The sequence below is a fragment of the Cryptomeria japonica genome, chromosome 5 (assembly GCF_030272615.1).
Source record: "Cryptomeria japonica chromosome 5, Sugi_1.0, whole genome shotgun sequence".
NCBI classification, from domain to species: Eukaryota; Viridiplantae; Streptophyta; class Pinopsida; order Cupressales; family Cupressaceae; genus Cryptomeria; species Cryptomeria japonica.
In genome coordinates, this window is record NC_081409.1 from 903376423 (window position 1) to 903399274 (window position 22852).

The 22852-nt window shown below is 34.0% G+C and overlaps 1 protein-coding gene across 3 annotated transcripts; it reads left to right on the top strand.

Moving 5' to 3' along the window:
• Nucleotides 1–3967: 3967 nt before the first annotated feature.
• LOC131034650 (uncharacterized) lies at nt 3968–18744 on the top strand. Of its 3 annotated transcripts, XM_057966214.2 has the most exons (7): nt 3968–4081; nt 4202–4298; nt 4484–5387; nt 10820–10883; nt 17559–17723; nt 17967–18032; nt 18117–18744. In XM_057966214.2, the coding sequence occupies exons 3-7, from the start codon at nt 5065–5067 to the stop codon at nt 18351–18353; spliced, it is 855 nt and encodes a 284-aa protein (XP_057822197.1). In that variant the 5' UTR covers nt 3968–4081; nt 4202–4298; nt 4484–5064; the 3' UTR covers nt 18354–18744. The 3 variants fall into 3 exon arrangements, with proteins under 3 accessions (XP_057822197.1, XP_059077825.1, XP_059077826.1); XM_059221842.1 differs by having other exon boundaries at nt 4202–5387; XM_059221843.1 differs by having other exon boundaries at nt 3973–4298.
• Nucleotides 18745–22852: the final 4108 nt, after the last annotated feature.

The following is a 22852-nucleotide window of genomic DNA, read 5'->3' on the forward strand; positions in this document are numbered from 1 at the left end:
AGAACTTTACAACAATTGCAAAAAGTTAACATAAATAGCATGAATACCACAACACAATTATTTATGTAGGGAAAACCCTTTAGGGAGAAAAACCCTGCACTCCAAAAGCTGCCCAATATATTATTCATAAATCAACAACATATTACAATATACTTGCAAAGTAAAATTGTCATAGGAGTATCACCAATGGAGATCTGGAGGCAACTATCAAACTCTCTAAATACATCACAATGCATAGCCATAATACAACACACTCATAATATAAGGTTGCCTTCTAAGGCAAATAAAGCACACAAAATCCATTGTTAAATCTATTATACATTTAAGTGGCTTTATTGGATAATGAGCACTTTAGGTGCACTTCCACAATATATAGAATGCACCACTAGGAAAAATAAACATTTCTTATCCAACACGTATTGTATCTGAAGTGAAAAAATGTGTGTCTATCCAACCATCTAAACACACCAATACTCTTTTACTATTGCAAGGTTGAGACACCATTTTCCTAACAATAAAGACCATATAAAAAAATACAGTTTCACAAGAATTGAAGAAAAAAATAGCATGGGCAAGCAGATTGAATCTTTGACAATTTTTAGTGGCACAAGTATTTGTTAATGGGTCTACATTGCACGAGGATCCTTTCATATCTTTATATTATGCTACATTTTACCTATTTTAACATTTCCCCCCCAATCCTCTCACCTTCTTTACTTATATCTACAGATTATGGGTAGATGATGCAAATCAACCCTTATTTGGTGCATGCTGACACAAATGACAATAAACGAACCTTTTCTTTCATGGCCTCTTTGTCTTCTTTATTTTGTACATTCTCCCTCGTGTTTCTTGCACATTGATTTTAGATTATGCAAAGCATCATAGTGACCTTGAAACGCTTCATTTATTTCAATCAAACTTCTTTTTATTTTTGGTTATGTCCTCACACTTTTGATGGAGCCATGATTTTTGTGCTCCTACTTTTCATCTTATATTATTTTGCATAATATACTTTGGCCTTTTTTCTTACACCTTGTATATTGTGCTTCTCCTACTTCTCTTTTACATTTATCTTTGTCTCATTTTACATATATGTTACACTTCTCATACACACCTCACATTGCTTGGCTTCTCCACTTGGGAGCACCTATGGATGTAACCTTTTGAGAAAGGTAACTCCTCATTTATCTTTTTGGAAAACATGCATCTTTTGACTATATTATATCATTGTACATGGTTATATTATGCATGGTATCCTTTTCCAATGTTTTACAATTTAACATCATTTTTCATGGATTTTTCCCTTTCATATCCATATGATGTTATCTTAAACCATATGCTTATGTCATCCCTACATGCTTAAATTATACATGACATACCCATGTCCTTGCATTTGCATTATCTATCTTAAGTATGAGACTCATCCTTACACTTGGGACAAGATAGGGACAACATTTATTATTCTCTCATTACACGAGCTTTTGCAAAATTATCATTTGAATTATTTTCTATGACCAACACTTTGACATATGTGGCTATTACACTTCCATCTCCTTAAATTAAATCCACAATGATGTTATGAATCCAATTTGGTGGGGACATACATCCTACATTCATATAATGGTTAAATTGACTCCTCCATGGGTCCTACACCACATAATGCTTAAAGTGACCTATTTATGGTCACACACTACATTATGGCTATGTGGCTCCTTCATGGGTCAAATACTAATATATATACCATGGTTAAAATACTAATATATATACCATGGTTAAAGTGACTTTATCATGGGTCCTATATTTGCTATACCTACTTTTGACATGGTTGTGTGCCTTTTAATTTGAATTAAGTGTGAAGGGTTGTATATTTAAATATATGATCTAGGATATAATATAGAGAGTTCAAGAATCAATCAATTGACGAAGATTAAGAAGAAACCAAATTTGAGCATATTAGATAAAATTGTATTATACATGCCCCATTTAGGCATTTTGCATAACTTACATTTTATGTCTTCAGTTTTTCAAACATGGTAAAAAGGTTTGAATAAGAGAAAGATACATTTTATACTTTAATCTTCTCAAAGAAAATCCCCAAAGACAATTTTTAGTGCCACATTTTCTTCAACAACAAGAATTAGCAAATACGTCTAATTGTTAAAGTAAATAAGACAAAATCAAGCTATACATAAATTTCAATAAACTTGATGATAATTACAATTTAGTTTTGAACAATCTCTTGATCACAAACTAGAGAGAATTACAACTTGAAAAATATATATAATATTCTATATTCTTTGATCTAATTATCAACATAATTAATATTGATAACTTTAATAAAAAAATAATAATAATCTTTAAACTCCTTTTATTTATTTTTCACAACTAATTTTGAATGTTTGATTATTATTAATTAATTCATCATTTCTTTAAATCACAAAAATTGAGAGTAGGTAGTGCCTTCACTTATAAAAAAAGGCTATCTATTATAACCGTCCACTTAAATTCTAAGCTTCGTTAGGGCGGCTGGTTTTGACCTATCACGCCTGCTACCTTCTATCTACTTTGGAAATTGCATAGACTATTGCTCTTTTTAATTATTAATTATTAATCATTACCTAGCTATTAAATAATTCCCCAAAAAATGAATGGTGGAAGAATAAAGCAGCGCCCACTGAAAAAGTGAAGAGCACATGTGACATCACTAAGTTTGGAGGATAGACTTGGCACTCAAATTTTTCAAATGTTCATCCCTGTTTTAGATAAGATTGTTAGTCTTTAAATTGCACGAAAACTATTTAATATTTTGGAAATTATGACCTAGCACATTTGTGTTTATTATTTAAATTTTCTATAGATCTTCTAAATAGATTTTGTGTACTTTTATTTTCAACAATGAATGCATGTTTACTAACTATATATATATATATATATATATATATATATATATATATATATATATATATATATATATATTTTAATTTTAAAGTGTTAATATTATTTTATTCATTATATATATGAATATATTATATCTTTTATTTTTTTAAAAATTAAAGAGTTATTTATAAAAGAATGAAATGTTAACACAAAAGAAAATAGTTTATAAATTTAATTGATTTAAGTAATTTTTTTAAAATTAAATAATTGTGATTATAAATAATCTTCCTTAACATTTATTACAAAATTAAAACTAAATGTAAAGAGAAAGATAAAAAGACAAAGTTAAATTTTTTATGGTTACAAATAATTATGTTTAGAATAATTAATCTACTAAATTTGATGCTTTGATAATTTTGACCACAATCAAATGGTAAACTAAAAGAAGTACTTAAATAATTTTAAAACTATAAAATATATTGTCATAATCAAGTCCACACTAAATTAATAATAATAAAAAGAATAAATATTAATCAAAGAAGGTTTGTCCTTTTAATTAATTTATTTTATTTTATTGATTGAATACAATTGACAATGACAATGACATATTTCTTGATTACGTTATTAAAATGCAATATATAAAAAACGAAGAACAATTATAATTTGTAGTTGAGGGAGCACAAATATACAATGAACTCCTCTAAAATTATTACTTAAAAATTTATAAAATAAATATATTTTAAAAATAATAGAATTATTATGAAATTTCTCAAAACCAAAAAACCACCATTTAAAATTGAAGTGGAAAGCACTTTTAAGATGACAGCTGGAAACAAAAAGCAATGTATGATGGATTCTTTGTTTGTTTGTTTCTCCAGCAACAATCCTTCATAATGATAATAATAATAAATTTATTTTATTACCAAAGATTTGACGGACCACCAATAAAAGCTGACATAATAAATACTGACCACTTTAAAATTTCTGAAAAAACAAAACAAAAAGTTCTAATTACCAACTTTATATTTGCTTAACCTAATTTTTTACATTTTATTTTTAAATAAATAAAAAATAGTGCGTAAAAGTTTAACACGCAACAGCACAATGCTCTGTTACGAGTTTTATGCAAAACAGAGAGATATCATTTAGTCCTTCATTTTATCCATTTTTGTTCACAGTTCTGCGGAGCTATGAATCCTCGGTAATTAAGTAGATTAATGCTGTAAAATCTGATTCAACGACTAGTTCAAGGTGTTTAAGATAAAATTGTTTCTATTTTAATTCTCGGATTTGAGCTAAAAATCGTTCAAACCGGCCTCAGAATCGTTGCAGATGCTGAATCAAAGCTAGAAGTCGTGGAAAGCGGTCACGGAAATGGTACGGAAGCTGATTCGACAAAGAAATTCAAGGTCTTTCAGGTGGATTTTTTGTCAGGCTTTGTTTTGAGGCAAAACTTTGAAAAGCGTCCATGGAATGGTAGATTATATAGAGAAAATCGATTTTACAGAGCCAGCCTTGCTATTTTCGGTGTATTACTTTGTAAATAACGATTATAGCTTGCTTCACGGAAAGGATCATGATGTGGAGAAGTTTTGCTTGTCAGGTGGGAAAATGTGGTTTTCTTGAAGGTCGGCGGTGCTTTTCTTGTTGAAGATTTCTTTTATTTTGGCTCTTTTGAGGGTAGAGGCCTTTGGATACGGATGAGCTATTAGTGTTGCTGTATCTGAAGTTTTTACTGTACAAATAGAGGCAATGGAAAAATATTCTGAGCAGTTATTTGTCGTTCGTGGACAGTCACTGTTTTATTTTTTATTTTGGTGAAATACAGTCAAGACAAGTGGTTCGAATCCCCGGCGGACTGTTTGTGTTGATGTTTTTGAAGCTCTTATTGTGTGAATCGAGGCATTGAAAGAGATTTGCATAACATTTTTACGGCATCCGTGAATATTTGTTCTTTTCCTCTTCAGACGAAAAATTTCCAAGACAGCCGATTGCAGAGGCATTGCGTAGAGAAAACAGTGATTTGTGGAAATTTCTCTGCGTCCGTTGTTCATTGCGGAATGCTTTTCAATACGGAGTTTTAAAGGAGTTAAAGCTTTCCACGGCTCTGGTCTTGGTTCTTTCTTTTTGAGTGTCGGAATTTGGTGTGTAAAGGGAATTCTTTTTTTTGAAATTTATAATTATATGGAGGTTAAGGGGTTGAAGGCTGAAAAAATGGAAGGGGGAAATCTCGGAGATGATGATTTGAGGGAAGGGAGGCTGGAAAAGTGTAAGGATGGACAGGCTGACCGCGGTCATGAGGGTTTTGATGTAGATGATCATGGCGAGGGTATGGCAGTGCTTGATTTTGATGTTCTGTGCGCGACTGTTGCTATGCAAAGCGAGCATTTATCTTTTGAGTTTACGAGGTTGGCTGACAGGGAAGGTGGTGGTGGAGTGCAGAGAATGTGGGAAGGTGGATTGATGGATTTCTGCGATGATCACAAAATCTTGCTGGAAACGACCTGGTAATTTTTTCCCCTTGTGTTTCCATTTGGTATCGGGTAATTGGCTAGAGTTATCTTTGTCAATCATTTTTTTCGGATAAGTCAACTGGAAATTACATATGGTTTTTACCTGAAGTTGTTTTCTTATAAGTTTGTAGTATATAATGTCAAACCCCTGTAAATACTTGTATCAAATAATCAGCTTGAACAGTGCTTGAAATAGGTTCTTCGTTAATTCAATGTTTTGTCTCAACCATTTGACCCAGTATTCCGGACTTTTCTTCATTTTTTGTTTACGGCTCTTACATTAAAATTAATCAGTGGTCTGGTGGGCTTGGGTGAGTGGTAATGTGGAGCGATCTCATATAAAAGGTTAGGGTTCAATACCCAAAAAGAGAACTGCAAAATGTTAGTCGTAAGGCGCCTTAACAATAGAGAATGTAGTGAAATAGAGCTGTTAACGTAGCAAGTCTCGTCATTCTCAGAAACGACCCAGCTAAAGAAAATGTGGTGAAGTGGAGCTATTAACCTGGTGAAGAATGTCTGTTAGCACAGTAGAAGTTAGGATTCAAGCCTTATCGCTGCCCCCTTAGGATAAGATGTGTAGCCCACTAAAATGGAGCTGAGGCCTGTGACTTTCAAAAAAAAAATGTAGGAAGATGGAGTTGTACCACAGTAAAGGTTGGGATTCAGTCCCCTTGATAAGATGGACTTCCACAAGAAGGGAGCTGGAGCTTGTTAGTCTCTAATGATCTTAGCATTTATGGATGTGGTAAGGTGGAGCGATTACAATAGTGAAGGTTAGTGTTCAAGTCCTGTGCCTGTCCCATTAGGATAAGATGTACATGTGACAAAAGAGTAATTTTGGTTTATTAGTCTCTAGATGGCTTATCAAAAACCGAAAAAATTAAGCACTAGGTTTGACTTGATAGTATTGGGATTTGGACTCAGCAGGTCCATTTTCAGTTCAGAAGTTGGCCATAAACTGGGCAAATTATATCAGACAAAACTAAAACAAAATCGCACAAAACTTGAGAATATCACCCAGTAGCACCATCAACTATTCTTCCTTGCTGCACAACACAAATCATGTTTAATCTTGTGAATGCTCCAAAACTAAAAAATTAGATACTTAAATGATGGGGAGAGGAACTTTTTAACAGCTTTTAACTTCTCATATATCTCCTTTATTTTTGCGAGTTGCTTAGTTGAGTTCCTAGTCACATGTTTGCTTGGCTTGCGACACAGCATGCTTGCTATGGCTCCTTTAGTCTCTAAGCTATGTTCAGTGTGATCAGTCTGCTCTTGGTTACCATATTCGATTCTGTATCACGACTAAAGTTTGAGGGAATGCAAATGAAAGGAAAAACAAATTCTCATGGATGAAATATAGTACTTCTTCCATAACTTGTAAGTGAAGCTATTTCAGCCTTCAGGTATCTTAGCAAGAATGGAAAAAAAATTAAGCACACTCTGTGCTCTCACTACCGAGGATCCAAATTGCTTAAATTTTTTTAATATAGACTGCAAATGGGAGTCACTGAAGACAGACTAAAATATCACTAGTGAATGGTGCATCACATCAAAAGTTTAAGTGAGTGTAATATAGAGGAAAAATAAATTCTCATGGATGAAATATTTTATCTCCCATAATGTGTAAATAAAGCCGTTGTAGTATTTAGGTCTCTCAGCTAAAATTAAAAAAAGTAAAGTGCATTGAGCTCTTCACAACAGAGGATCCAAATTGCTTGGAGACTAATTCTATTCTTTTTATCTTAATTATAAATTTGACTTGAGAAATACTCAGTCTACAGAACTTTCCTCCTCGTGCTTAAAATTTGAGAATTGCCCAGAACTCCAGTCCAAAGATGCACAGGTCATATATGTTTTGATCAGGGAATAAATAAAAAGTATAAGTGTAAAACTAAACCTAAATGAGTGTCATGGTTTTGTCTGTGGCACACTGAGCCATTATTACTAACCCTAGTTTCAGTATGTTTCCATGTGAATGCATCCTTGGGGACACGCCCAAGTGATCCATTTTGAGCTTGTCTACACTCAGATGCTTTAATTTGTAATTTTTTTTGGTTTCCACTTTCTTTTATATATAGCCATGCTCCTTTTGATTTTTCCTAGGTTGCAGGTTATATCCTGTCACCTTCTATCCCCTATCTCCATGAAAAGCCTAAAGGGGTCTCTATGAAAGCATTGAACATTAGTTCACATGATAAACCATAAAGCAATGGCCCTGTACCATTTTGTGTTATTGGACTACAATTTAGGAATCTGAAGGAGACTTTGTGTTCAGTTTCCGAGGCATTGAAATTTGAATAATATTCTTATGCCAATGACATTTGTAACTTTTTGTATTTTGGCCTGTTGAAAGCACTGTGATTTTTGCGGGAAATAACAATTTCTTTTACAGGGACTTGTAAATAGAAACGCAGTTCCATATAAGATGTTTTTCTAGTAGACTCTTTTAATTTGTGAAAATGTTGAAATTAGTGAACTGTTCCATTTTATATTGCATTTGGAAATTGGGAAATGTTGCAGTAGCTCCCTCTTTGAACTTTGAATCTCTACCAATTATCTGTGGCTCATTTCAGTGCATTGGGACTAAATTGCCTAGGTTCAGAGTTAATTAATTTCACAATCTATTTTGCAGCCATTTTAAGGCACTTATATTTTTTGTTTGGAAAGGCATTAAACTTAATCATGTTTAATTTAGCCATTCTATTTTGAACATATTTCAAAGTTGAACATGCAGTTTGCCAATTCTGTCTTTACAAGCATTAGGGTTTGGGATAGTTTTGAATTTCTATCTGTTTCATTTGAAATGCTGTTGAAATCAAATGACATTCCAGACAGAATGTTACAGCCATTGGTGCGATAAAAATGATCTTTGAAATGGATATGAAGGTGGGGGATTGCCATTTAGAAGTAATTTTATGTTAGTCTGTGGTTCTTGGTTCTTAATCATCTAAATTTCCTCCATAGGCATATTGGGACAGATATTTCGTTCATATCAAATTCAATGGGATTAAATGGCCTAGGTTAAATGTGAACTAGCCTCACAATCTATTTTGTAGCCATTTTAAGGCACTTATATTTTTGTTTGGAAAGGCATAAAATTTAACTATGTTTCATAATTTCATTTAGCTCTTCCATTTTGAACATTCTTCTAAGTTGAAAATGCAATTCATCAATTCTGTCTCAACAATCATAAGGTTTTGGGGTAGTTTTTGTTTTCTATCTGTTTCATTTGCAGTGCCGTTGAAATCAAATGACATTCCAGCCAGAATTTTCTAGTCATTGGTATGACATGCAATTAAAATGACCTCTGACTTTGGTATGTGGGGGATTACCATTTGGAAGTAATTTTACATTAATCTGTGATTCTTGATTCTTAAATCGCCTAAGTTTCCTCCATAGGCATGTTGGGGCAAATCTTTTGTTCAAACCAGGGACTGATCTTCTTCAGATACAAATGATAAATACATTGGAAAAGGCACTTTTGATGTTCTTCCAAGAGAAGAAAGTGATTAAGGAGCTTTTATGTGTAACTCATGTATAAGACATTTTAATTGGATGTTCTAAATGCCTGCAAAAGGGGAATTCAGATGTATGGAAATTCTGATTGACAAACACACATTCAATTTTTCAAAGCACTGACTTTCATTCAAGAGATTTCTTATTCAGTCCAATTCAATCATTTGCTTGTGATAATCTTGGGCCGTGGATATATTGGGAATTTACAATCTAATAAGCATTGGTGTGGTAGTTCCATGAGCTGGATGAATAACAGGTTGAAAGAAACACAGACCTGTAGCATGGGCTCCTCTAAGATCCCTTTTTTATCCTTGCTTTCCTATTTCATCTACACTGTTTCTCTCTCTGAATCTTGTATTTTGTACATTTCAATCTTTGGCTTCAATTCAGTGGGTAAGTGAGACAGCAGGATATTGTTTTCTGTTCTCGTTTATTCCAAAGTAGAAAAATATTGTTGCATGTTATCCAATTAACCGAGTCTTTCCTCAAGCATTTAGCATTAGATGGAAATCTCTGAGTGAGAGTTGTTTCTTGGATTTAATGAACGTGTTTATTCATATTTTCCACATGACCAAAGCTGATGTATTATTTGATAAGACACTATGAAATGACTGTTGACAACAGTATCAACTCCAGGCACTAAATATTGATATTCCTCTGAAAAAGATTTATTAATAGCAAACTACTAAAATCAGATAGACTAGAATAGATTTTTACAGACAGGAAAGACTACTGGTGTCAAAATATACAAATTAAAATATTCCAGAGTATCCTTTAAAAGCAAGAGGATGACAATTGCGTCGATGTTTTTCTTTATCAACACAGTTTTTATTAACAATATTAAATGCAAAAGACTCTTTGTATTTCATCGCCATCTTCATCAAAGAAGCTTAGCCTATGGGCTGGAGGCTGCCCATGTTATTTCTGACTTTTCATCTCAAATGTAACAAGCAATTTTTTAAATCCTTGAAGAATTGTAGCCAGTTCTTTGAACTGATTAGAAATGTGGTTCTCAACTTGTTGCATGTTCATTTAGAAACCCCACCAATGTTGATTGACATATTTCAGCACATAAAATTTCTCAATAGACTTATCACTCTGACTTCAGTCTTTCCACTGCTCTCTTCAGTCTCTTTAGCCTCTCTTGTGCCTTCTCCAGATGTTATTTTGTTTACAGGCAAATAAAGGTAAAATGAAATTACTAGAAAAAACTAGAGATAAACAAATGACATTGAAAGAAAAGGGAAAGGCCATTAAGGTGAAAGAAAAAAATGTAAGACCTCATTCTTGACAACATTTACATAATGACTCTTATTGATATTAGGTACTTGGGATGCCGAGAAACCTCAGGAAACAGTGTCCTTTTGAACAATCTCCAAAGGGGATACGGAGATTCTTTTTTTACCAATCTCCAAAGAGGATAAGGAGATTCTTTTTTTACCATTGATCTAACGACTGGGGTCATTTGAGAGGCCTATTAAATAAACGAGTCAAATGGTAGATGTTTTACTTGATTGAATTTTCAAAACAACCTGGTCTCCATTGTTACCTCTTCATCCACATGGACATGAATCCCCATAAAAGCAATGTAAAATTACAAATTGAAAATCTTGGAGCAGGAATTTCCACAAATTTTAAAACAACCTGGTCTCCATTGTTGCCACTTCATCCACATGGACATGAATCCCCATAAAAGCAATGCAAAATTACAAATTGAAAATCTTGGAGCAGGATTTACAAGTGTGGAAATCTGTTAACAATTAATTTATTTGAAATTATCATCATTCCAGGATTCAACGTGAATGGAATTAGAGGTGTGTTATTGGCTACTTGAAAAATCTATCGTTATACTCTGTATTAATACTTAACTATATACTTCTGATACAATTTATTGTTTATTGCAGTTGCCCATCCTCCACATTTGGAAAGAACATGCGAAGGGCTGGTTTTGGGACATGTATTGTTCAGGTATATTTTTTAATTGTTTTTCAAAATTTTATTTTGTATTTTAAGCAATTATATTTTATAAGCTTTTATCTTCTTCATTGATGTTTTATGAGTAAAAACTTCAGACATGAATATGAATAGGCTTATTCTGTTATTGTTAACTATTCACTTTTACCTGCCTCATATTCAAATGCAAGTATGTACACCTTCATATATTTACTAATTTTTGCTAGATGATACAACCACTTTCTTCCGTCATCTTTATTTTCAGCATATGCTATTCTAGCCCATATCACTGAGTTAATTGGTGCTATCTTCAGAATACTATTTGTGTTTTCCTAAGTCATTGATCTTGGTAATAGTTTGGGATTTGGTTTGTGGGCTTAGTTAAATTTTTTTTTGGGGGATGGGGTTGTTTTGGGTATGACCATGCAAAAACATATAAAATTAGAAATATATACACATATTTGCAGCAGTAATTAATTTCAAAATACCACATAGCATCATATAATAAACAAAATCACCATAAAAATTAAAAATACTACAATTATAAGTATGAAATTCGGATGTTGTGATGTATGTCAAAATAAAAATAATTATGTTGAGTGCCAACAATTAGCCATTGCTGATTAGGCATCAACATCATATGGGTCTTCAAATATATTGAAATGACCACCCCTATTTTCATTTTGAAAGAGACTTGCAAACTACTCTGTGATATCAATTAAATTGCTTAATAATCAACATGGCATTTTATCAAACACTTGACAAACATACAACAATATATGCAAAACCCGAAACTTCTTATTTGTTGTTAAATACTGATTTGCAATATCAATGTGCACATTCAACTGCCTTATGGGCTGCGATAATGATTCAGGTTTGTATTCAACAATTACAATGCTTAGTTATGAAAATATGATAGAAAAAACTTGGAATTGAATGTTGTAGTGGTCTGTAGATGTAATGGTAGCCTTCCAAACTTCTAATCAGCAGGAAAAACAAGTAAACTTCATACCAACATCGTTCATGCACTATAGCAGCACTATTCATGGTACTGTAGCTTTTTTACTATTCACGTGGTACTGTAGCTTTTTTACTATTCACGCGGTACTGTAGCAAAACACTATTCACGCGGTACTGTAGCAAAATCACTATCTTCAAATCTGCATGTTCAAACCCCTGTAAAAACTTCATGCGAGAGCACCAGATGAAGCCCAATGTGTTTCCTGAATGAAAACACCATTAATCCCCCTGACTGTGTCTTTCAACAACGAAAAGAATGCTAGCAAAGAGGGATTCCGTCCTCCAAGCCCAATAATCAGATCTCTACGAAATCCAATAGCATAACATTAATCTCATCCAAGCATACCCCAAAAGAGAGCTCTCAACCTCAATTTATATCTTCTTCCTGGATGCAAACACTTCATTTCCTAAATGTGGGATAATACATTTTAGAATAAAATATTATTTCCCACAATGTACACATTAAAGGGAACTTTTAATATTTTAAACATTACTTTATATTCCCAACCTTATAATATAACGATAAAGTTAAATATTTAATTTAACTTTACACTTTATCGTTAAATATTAAAACATTGTTGATAATCCCTTTAAATCATTGTCGCCTTCAAATATTTTTTACTGATAATTATGCCAACCAGGGAAACACAAAAAATTTCAAGTCACTGCTTGGAGACTAACTTACTATAAATAGTAAGTGTCTAGAAACCCTGTCAGAGCAGCACCGATTGGCCTGAAACTGAAAACACCTAGGCCAAAACACTTCATGATCCCACCAATGTCCTTGTTAGCCTTCGGGACCGTGTCAGAATAGGCTAACGACACCCCATATCATGTTGCGCTAAAAAGGGGACATTACATATATCATCATCACCATCCGTATGAGAGACAATGCAGGTCTTGTTATATTAAAAGAATGTCATGCCACTGCAAATAAATACAACTGATCACAGCTTCTAATAGATTGAAATCACAGCTTTTTAAAACACAGCCTCTTTTAATAATAAACCTGAACATCAGGAATTAATAGGAGGCCAACCCAAAGTAATTGAGAAGCAATTAACTAGGGGCCGACTTAAATAAGGGAATTATCAGCCACGTCCAAGGAAATAATTCTTCCTAAGAGGGCCGACCCAAAAGGTAGGGTTATTGCGATTTCTTGCAAAGCTGACCAAAAGTAAAGCTAAAATTATAACAGCAAATTGAAGGGGCCAACCAGAATTGATTAAATAGCTATTGATTGAGGGGGTGCAGCCTTTGCAAGGCACCGGTTGGGTGAAGAGGTGTAACCCCCTCCACATGAAGATATAAGAGGAAGAGCAAATCGATTGGACAACCATCAAAGAAAGGATCAAATTGAAAAGAATGGACATTTGATTGTAAATCAGAAAAATAGAAAATAAAAAGCAGATCAGAGATTCTGAGATCGGAATTGAATCCAAAAAAAACAGCAATTTACATTTTACAATTAATTAGTATGCAATAGGGATAAGTCTATTTTTTATTATGGAATCTCCTATGAAGTCTTTATTTTATTTATTGTTGAATTACATTGCCATTCCATCAAGGATTTAGGATTAGTAATTGTATGCGGGAAAAGATAATGATTCTGTTTTCTAGTCCGATGAGCAGTTTTGACAATGGTTTCCTTAGTATGCTGCGATCCTTGTTTGTTGTCTGAATGCCAAAGCGAGAGGAATATTGCCCCCAGTCATGGATACTTGTTGATATGGATATATACGTTGATAGACGAACACCACTGCTAAGCAAGCCTTCTCAATGAATGTATAATTTAGTTCATATCCGTTCAAAGTCTTGCTGATGTAATAAATAGCCCGTTCTTTGCCTGTTGGATCTTCTTGTTCTAACAGTGCCCCCAATGATACTTTTGTTGTTGATATATAGAGAATGAGCGGCTAACCTCTAAAAGTCTTCCAAACCATTAAAGGCTCTTACATAACCATTTATGGTTAACTCAACCTTCTTGCATGGTTAGAGACTTTCTCTCTAACTTAACCCTCAGCTAACCCAAGGGTCTCATCAAGCATTCATAGCTTTAACCTTGGTTATCCTATTAACCCTTGCACAAGAGTTTACCCCTTGGGTAAAAGCTTTATCCATTGGATAACCCTAACCTAACCTTAATCCTTACCTCCTAGGGCAACCTTCATGGCTTGAATTTAATTAATAAGAGGAATGGAGTTAAAATAAATATTAAATATTTATTTAGGAAAGTAGTCAGATTTATACGTCTACAGTAATAATTCATTGGATTTTAATAAAGCAATCATATTAGAAACTAACAAGGAAACATAATAGGGAGATGTAGGAGTATGGTTCTCCTCAATTGAGTAGACACCCATTGAGTTGGTTGCTTGTGGGCCAAAGGGTCGGATTGACTTGGTTGGTTGTTCAGCGCCCTTGGGATTAATTGTGGAGGATAGTTTCTTGTCATCCTATGGTGCTTTCCACTCAAGTTTCTAATATGGTTGAAGCTATAGTGTGCATGTTTACACTAGGAAACTTCATTATCATTTGTTTGATGTTAATAGTTTTTTTTTCTAAATTCAATTACCAATGTATAATCTAGTGAAGAATACTCTTGGAAATAAATTGTATTGTTGGATTTGTTATTTTTTGGCCAAAATTAGGTATATCCCAAAAGGGGACATTACAAAGAATAAAAAACAGTCCCATTCACAGTCTCATGCTTGCTAGCTAGCTCATTTGTAACACCATGTGTAGCAAGTTGGGAAGTGAAAGCATTTAACTTAGTATGCTTTGGCTTGACTTGATATCCCATTCCTTGTAGCCACTATGTTTGTGTGAAAGGAGACACTAGTTGGAATTGGTTGTGCTTGGCAGAGTGGATGGTAGATTATGTGCTCCAATTCCTCGTAGATTTAAATGAACTAGCAACCTAATAAGACAAAATTAGAGAGTGAGTGTTATAAAATAAGAAATTTAAATTATAAATAAAACTTTGTATGTGTGTGTACATATACATATATATGTATATAGTTTATCATTTCAACAAAACTTGCATTAAAATTTTGATTGCAAGAGGTTGTAAGTGTGCGAATGGTCAACTATGATAATCAACCATAAACATGTCAAGAGCATCAATACTCAAGTCATTGGAGTGTACAAAATCCATGGACTTTATCTTAATTGTATCTCACAAATCAGGAGCCTAAAATTGCTGCTTTGCACTCTTAGTTGACTTTTAAATCTCTATATATGGCAACTCTTATGAACACATAAAGGATCTCAGCACTACAATATTTGGACTGGATGCAAAGGCTAGAAGATGTGGTGGGGTGGTCATTTTGTTCCATACTAAAGTCATTGGAGTGCACAAACTCCATGAACTCAATCTTAGTTGCATCTTGCAAATCAGGATAAATGGAGAGCGGAAATTGTTGACTTGTACTTTTCATTGACTTTCAAATCTCAATATGGGGCAAGCCTTATTGATGCATAACTGATCTCAACACTATAATATTTGAGATTAAATGCAGAGACAAGAGGGTGTGGTGGTGTGATCATTTAATTGTTTGAAGAAAGTTACTTTTGAATCTTATTTTTTCTCATTTATGATGGAGTTCATATTTTCCATTATTGAGTTGATGTTATCATATATCTCTTCCAAATAAGGCCTAGCCATGTTGGTAAAATGGATTATATTCAAAACGGGTTTGGTGAAATTAAAGAGATATTTGACACAATCCTGTCAAATGTCATTTAGGTCATTTGTGTTATACTTTTTACCCATTCAATGTTAGATTGCTTCCATATCAATGAATTTTGGTTGATGGCCATGTTAGAAAGTAGTTCTTGAACCTGCACAAGTTGTCTTAAGATTATTGTATTGGAGGCAAAATAGGTCTTAGCAACCTATTGAACAATAAAAATGAATTGTAGATAAATGATTTCCACAGTCCATAGTGTTAACATACATAGCTTCAAGAACCGTGTGAATTTTTTTGCTCGACGTTTTGGATCAAACTCCACAATCCATCAAAAAATAAATTGTAGATATATGATTTTCAGTCCATAGTGTTAACATACATAGCTTCAGGAATCAACTGTGTGAATTTTTTTGTTTGATGTTTCTTATTTGTGATGATGGATCATGGAGTTTGATCCAAAACATCGAGCAAAAAAATTCACACAATTGATTCCTGAAGCTATGTATGTAAATAAAAAAAAAAAAAAGTGAAAGAAAAAAACATTTAACTCAATTTTTGTTTAACTAAGCAAAACATAAATGTTAAGATAAATATCATTGCTTCCTTTAGCAACTCCAATTTCGAGAAAGTTCTAAATATGCCCCGTGACTTGGTGGCTGGTGATGAACGATCTTTTCAGCCTTGACATATACTTGTTAGATCCAATCAATTTTAGTGGCAACATTTGGTGCATAAGGTTGAGGGGGTGGGCAACAAAAGGTGTCCCAAAGATGTGAATAATGCTATTCAACTAATAAATTGGCTATTCTACAATTTTTGGCATTGTCCATTCAATTTGAAGAATGTTTTGAGGCCCCACTACTACTACCTCAACTGCTGTCATGAGGATATTAGCAATAAATGCACCATCTTTCACCTCCCCTTCACAGTTCACTGCCTTCAACAACATTGCTTCTTTAGGGGACATTGCAATGACATTGATCAATAGTCGATTTTTTGCTTTCTTCCATCCTTAGAAAATGATAGATACCCTTATCTGAGCCCATGAAACCTTTATGGGCTTCAATGAATCCTTTGCAAACTTTACCTCCTTTTTAATTAAGGTGCTATGCATTTTCTCAAAAACTAGGACTTTGTACCCTTTTGGAGATACATTAATAGTTCCACCATTTATTGTCAATATGGTGAATGGACAATAATGAAAGTCAATCCATTTGCATAAATCCATTTTGCAATGTGTTGATTGGCAATCTCTTGAGACTTAATGTGACGTGCCATTTCCAATGGTTGCTTTGATATCTTGTGTGTAAAGGCCATAGGCTGTTCTTCAGGTGTGGCTGCATTTGTAAAACAAAAATACAGAAAAAAGAAAATAAAAAAACCCACATCTTTTGCAAAAATCTTCCTCTACGGTCACTTTGGTAGCAAATGGTCTCCTCCACACATGTAGAAATAGAAAATCAATCACTTCGGAACCTTCACCAGTCAATCTTTAGCTTTATTTGTGTGAGGGCAAGCAAGGATAAAATTCAGCAAGAATGAAGACTTTTGTTTTCTGCATTCACAATCTGGTAAACTACTTTGTTTTCGTTTTTCAAATACTTCAGAATACTCTAATTAGTGTTAGTCAAAGTCAAATGTGTTAAAACAATAAAAGAAAAAGTAAAAAAAAAAGTTTAAGAACCCATCACTTTCAGCTGGATTTGTCATGCATTCTTTGAAACTCATTTGGGTTTCTGCATGGGCTCTCCTGGGTTCCAATAGGCAAAATTGTGACCCCAGACTGCACCTAACCAGGATCAGGATCCAGAATGGATCACACCTGAAGCAGCTAGTTAATAGGGATGTACTGGTAACACGGGCTTTTCTGATATTAGTTTAACTTGCACGCTATTTCTCTAACTTAAGTAGGCATGTAAGCAAGCTGAATTTGTACTATGTTTTATTTATTTATTGATACAACAGTTTATCTGTTCAGGGTACAGCCCATTTCCTTTCTGGTTTATTTGCGCTTGCCAATTTTATTGCCTTTGGAGTGACCAAAGTGCACACCTTTCTGTACGTTGCTATCATTATCACGCTTTCAATGGCTGCATATGCTGGTTATTTCCGTACAGAAATGCGAAGGCGATTCAACATCAAGGTAATGATAAATATTTTTCATAAATTTAAAACTAGGGATCATAAGAAACATGATAGTTGCATGAATGCTAACAAAGGGAACACATTTTCATTTCCTCGAGAATCTCTGCGCATATATTATGTTTTAATATACTGACATGCATGAATTGTGGCGTGGACACATATTATAATTTTTTAATGCAGCACGTGTACATGCTTATTATTTAACTTTTCTGTGACATTTTCTCGATTCATTTTCTTGCAGGTTAGTGATAGTGCACTAGATGACTGCATCCATCATCTATTGTGTTCGTCCTGCAGTCTCTGTCAGGTATACTGCAAATTTCAGTGTCTCATATTTGCTTCATTGTAGCTTTTGAAGTTCCAGTGATTCTTTATCTTCTTTTGTGCACAGGAAGCAAGGACATTAGAAATAAATAATGTCCAAGATGGCGTATGGCATGGTAGAGGTGATACAATATTGGTAGGAAGCTATAGAGATTCTCAGAAATCATCTGTAGAGCTTCAGCAGTCTTCCGTAGTTACAGTTTCACCCGAGGCGTGTTGTATGGACAAAAGCGAACATGCGTGGAGTAAATTGTCTGATCAATCAGAGCCTTTTGTTGGACTAAAACATGATTCTTTTTTGTAGGAGCACCTATATTTGAGGTGGTTCTTCAAATTTTTTTATGGAGGTAGCCAGCCACAATTTCTAACAATTTACTTCCCAGAAAATGCATCATCGTAATTTGTAGTGCCTTGCTAATGAATTTCTTGCCGGCCATTTCAATGAAATTTAATTGCGATCTTGTATTGGGTTAGGACAACTATGTTGATTTGATGCTCTGATCTTCTTTGTTATTTCATGAAATTAGATAATAGAACCGTTAGTTTGTTATTGACGACACAAGTGTAAGCGTATTCTAGAAAATACCTAATATTTTGATATGTAATTGTATACACCAAAATGTTTCATCTTTGATGGATTGTAGCAGTGACAGTATATAATTCTTTCCAACTAGTGTTGTGCTTCTATTACCTTTGATTAGATGTATCAATTTTCATGCGAGGAAGTTTCTTATGACTTCAAGAAGTATGTATTTACAAATGCCTAGTTACGCAACAAAATTTGACTGGAACTGACTGATTAATTATGTAGACATATGGGAGTCCAACACAAGTGAGTATGATTTAAAAGATTTATGGAACCAATCTATTATGTGTTGATATATGAGACTTCAATAAGTTAGTGTCATTTAAGAGAATTAATTAACCAAACTATTAATTTTGTGTTGACATATAGTGATATATAAGTATTGTTTCCATTCACCTTTTCACTGTTCCTCTCTGATTTAAAAAAAATAAAATGTTTATTTTATCTTTTGTCTGCAATAAAAAGCAAAACTGGCAAACCCCCCAAAATTGTGAAATCCACTTCATAAAACAAAGCGTACCTTTTCATGGGAGGTAACCAAGAGTGTGGGGAGGAAAACACACATCTAGCATGTCAGGATTCTACCGTAGAAGGGTTACAAATTTCAAACACAAGCAGATTGGAAGGAATGGAATGTACAATGGACAAGAACAATGGGACAAAGGAACCTCTGATACAACTGCAAGAGTTGTTAAATTTTCTAGGTCAAGAAGGATTAAAATACGCATGGAATCACTCCCTGAAATGGCCAAATGGGGGATTACTTCTTACCCTACCGTCCCAGGGGGAAGTTTAACAAGAAGTTGGGATTCTTTGGTAACAAGATCCCCTCAAGGACATCCAATGAGATCAGTAAACATGGGAGCAAAGCCGATATTTGTAACTGTTAAACAGTATAAAGGGATTCTCAAATGTAGACAGACACAAAAGAAGAAATTTACTATGATTCTACCAACGATGATTAATGGTAATACAAAGATATGTAATAAGATATCTCAAAATGAAAAACAAATTGTCCAAACCGAGGATAAAGGAAAAGGAAAAATAATGGGAGACTTTGAGAACATCGAATCAAATATGGGCATGATAGAAGGAATCATGGCAAAAATAAAAGAGCTTGTTGCTAACAAAAGGGCCACTGAAAAGGTGTCTCACAAACTCTATAGTCCCACATACACACCGCTAACATGGTCATCAGAGTTATATGTGGAGGAGCTCATGAGAATGAAAAAGAGACTCGAAGTCCTAGAAACAAAGGGGATGTATGAAGACAGTAGGGTTAAAGCAGTTATAGAGGTCAATTGCAAGCTGGAGAAGGAAAATAAAACACTATAGGAACAAATCTTAAATCTGCAAAATAACATGGAGAGGGGACAACAAGATTTGGTCACTTTAAAACATGAAATGGACCAACTAAAATTAGTCGGAAACAAGAAGCTAGAAATGGAGGGAGGAGAAGACTTAATGCAAATAAAGATAATCCAAAGACAAATCAAAAGACAAATAAGGGAAGAAAAAGATAAACAAAGCAAGGCTTCAAATCTTATAATTAAAGGTTTGAGGGATTTCGGGGAGAAAGAGAGAACCGACATTCTTGCAAGAGACTTTCTTAAAGACAAGTTGAAGTGGACATGACATATCCAACAAGCAAACAAGATTGGAAAGACGTTAGATGGAGGAAGAGATAGACATGCTAGAGTCACCTTGAAAAACTTAGAAGCTAAGAATATGATTCTAAAAAACAGAGGGCTACTTAAAAGTACACACATTTATTTAGATGAAGATTTGACCTTTGACCAACAGGAAGAACAAATGAAAGAATGAGAGAAAGTGAAAGTTGCAAGAAATGAGGGAAAGTGGGCATGGCTGAAAAACGGGAAAGCCTTAATCAATGATTGTTTTTCAAACAAGAAATAGGGATTAGGGGCCCCACAAGCATACTTACATATTGCAAATTGGAATTGCAGAGGATATCCATGGAGAAGAGGACTTGGATAGGGGCCCAAAGCAAAAGGAAAAGACATTATCATTCTTACAGAAACACATGAACATGATGGTTGCCAAATTTCAAATTTCTAAGGCTATAAAAAAGTATTAGTATGGAACAAAGGAAGCGATATAGGCAAAGGTCATGGGGGGGTTACGGTTCTAATAGATGAGAAGTGGCATGGAATAGTAAGAATTGAAAAAGAAGATGCAGATAAACAATACATATGGCTGCAAATCACAGAAAATGGGGTAACTTTTAGATTGGCTGCTTGCTACTTTGCTCCGAAAAATTCAAAGTTTTATGGGAAAATGAATTTAGACAACGAAGATCCATATGCTTCATTAAAAAAAGATCTATATTTTTAGCACACTTGGAGACATTGTGCTAATGCAAGAACAACTAATAATCAATCCCTCCAGTTGAACAATGAAGAAAGAGAGGAAAACAACCCTCTATGGTTGGAGGAAGGTGGTGGTCAATATTGGGAAAGAACTTCACAAGATGGTATTGGCAATGCAAATCAGTTTGGGGCAGAATTATTGGGGCTTTGTAGTTTGTTTGACATGGTTATATGCAATGGCATGAGAGTTTGGTCAAGGTCAGGGGGTATTACGTGCAAAACTCATAATGGTCAAAGTGTGGTAGACTATGTGATTTGCTCCTAGAGTTTTATATCTAGAGTGCTGGAGTTTGATATTGGGGACATCCCTATTGAGATGAAATCTGATCATTTACCTCTTCGTGTTAAACTAAGCATTTCTCCAAGCAGCCAACACAATAAAGGAGCCCAAAACATGCAAAAGAAGACCCTTCCCAAGGGTAAAGTCATCATAAATCAAGAGAATAGAGAAATCTTTAGCACTGCCCTTAAGCAACATTTCAATGATCTAACTAATAACATAGAGGATAAAGCAATCGATGGGATGAGTGTCCACATTCACAACAGTTTGCTAATCCCGATGATTCATAAGACACTAAGTGCATGCAAAAGGTCTCACCCCAAGCAGGGGGTTGCAAACACTTTTCCAACAAATCCGTGGTATGATGAAGAATGTAAAGCAACCAAGAGATCGCTAAAAGACATTGGAATGAACAGGGAACACAAGAAAAAATATGAAAAATTGGTGCAGTCTAAAAAAACAGAATTTGTAAATGAATACCCTACCAAATGAATACCATCTCCATTTGTTTTGTTTAAGAGCACATCCAATCACACAAGGTTTGTATTGATTTTTGGTTTTCTATTTGAATTTGTTTCCCTTGTTTGTTCAATGAGAGGTAGTAATAGGACTTGAAGTAGGATTTGTTTTTATATATGTTTCTTTATTTATTCTTTTTTTTTTCATACAATAACACGTAAGGTGTGTAAGAGTTGTCATATTCGAAAAATCATAAAAAAGGGAGTTAAATGTGGGCTTGAAGAAGATTAAGGAAGATCATTAGTTTTTTATGAAAAAGATGGATAAGATCAAGTGAAGTAGAGTGAAAGTCTAGAGTTGTGTTACACTTTAGGAAAAAAAATTGATTTGTTAAAACAAAGCTACGCCATACTTTAGGGCAACAAATATATTTGTAAAAATTTTTAAAAATTAAATATGATTTAACCAAATCATAGTATTAGACCACATAAGGCCAACATATTAAGCTACAAAAAAAGTATTGACATCCCCTAGCCTAACTTGAATTTTATACACTTGATATTATATCTTACTAGCCAACTATAACTTTCAAACATTCACCTATATACTACAGGTAATAACAAATTGTATATAACATTAAAAGTTCATGTTGATACTATAATCATCTAGTCCATTCTAGTCTAGAAGAGGAACTATCTCAAAGACCTCACCACTTGACCTTACCACCTCCACTGCATAGTCTTCACCTTGGTTAACATGGAATTTCGCTCTACTCTACATACCTAGGTCTCTCCCTAGTACCACAATTGGAAAACAATAATTATATTTCATTTGGAACTTCAGGTAGCTCATTAGGAAAGGAGTGTTCTCAGCTTTGTTGAATGGCAATGTTTGTCCATATTTAATTTCTACTTTTTTCACTTCCATTGTATCATCCTTTAGAAGCTTTCAGAACTTGGTTCTAGATATTGTGATGTCCCCATCCTATACATGAAAACCCATCTAGCATCAAATACATGTGTGGTCCAGGTGCAACAAGTCTTAGACACTTTCAAGTAGTTAACGGGTAGATATAAGAATTGTACAAG

Excerpts from the sequence above, each read along its gene's own strand:
- LOC131034650 (XM_059221842.1), top strand. The coding sequence starts at position 5,065 with ATGGAGGTTAAGGGGTTGAAGGCTGAAAAAATGGAAGGGGGAAATCTC. Across the intron at positions 17,724-17,966 it reads GAAGGCGATTCAACATCAAG|GTTAGTGATAGTGCACTAGA; the intron begins GTAATGATAAAT and ends ATTTTCTTGCAG. Across the intron at positions 18,033-18,116 it reads CGTCCTGCAGTCTCTGTCAG|GAAGCAAGGACATTAGAAAT; the intron begins GTATACTGCAAA and ends TTTTGTGCACAG.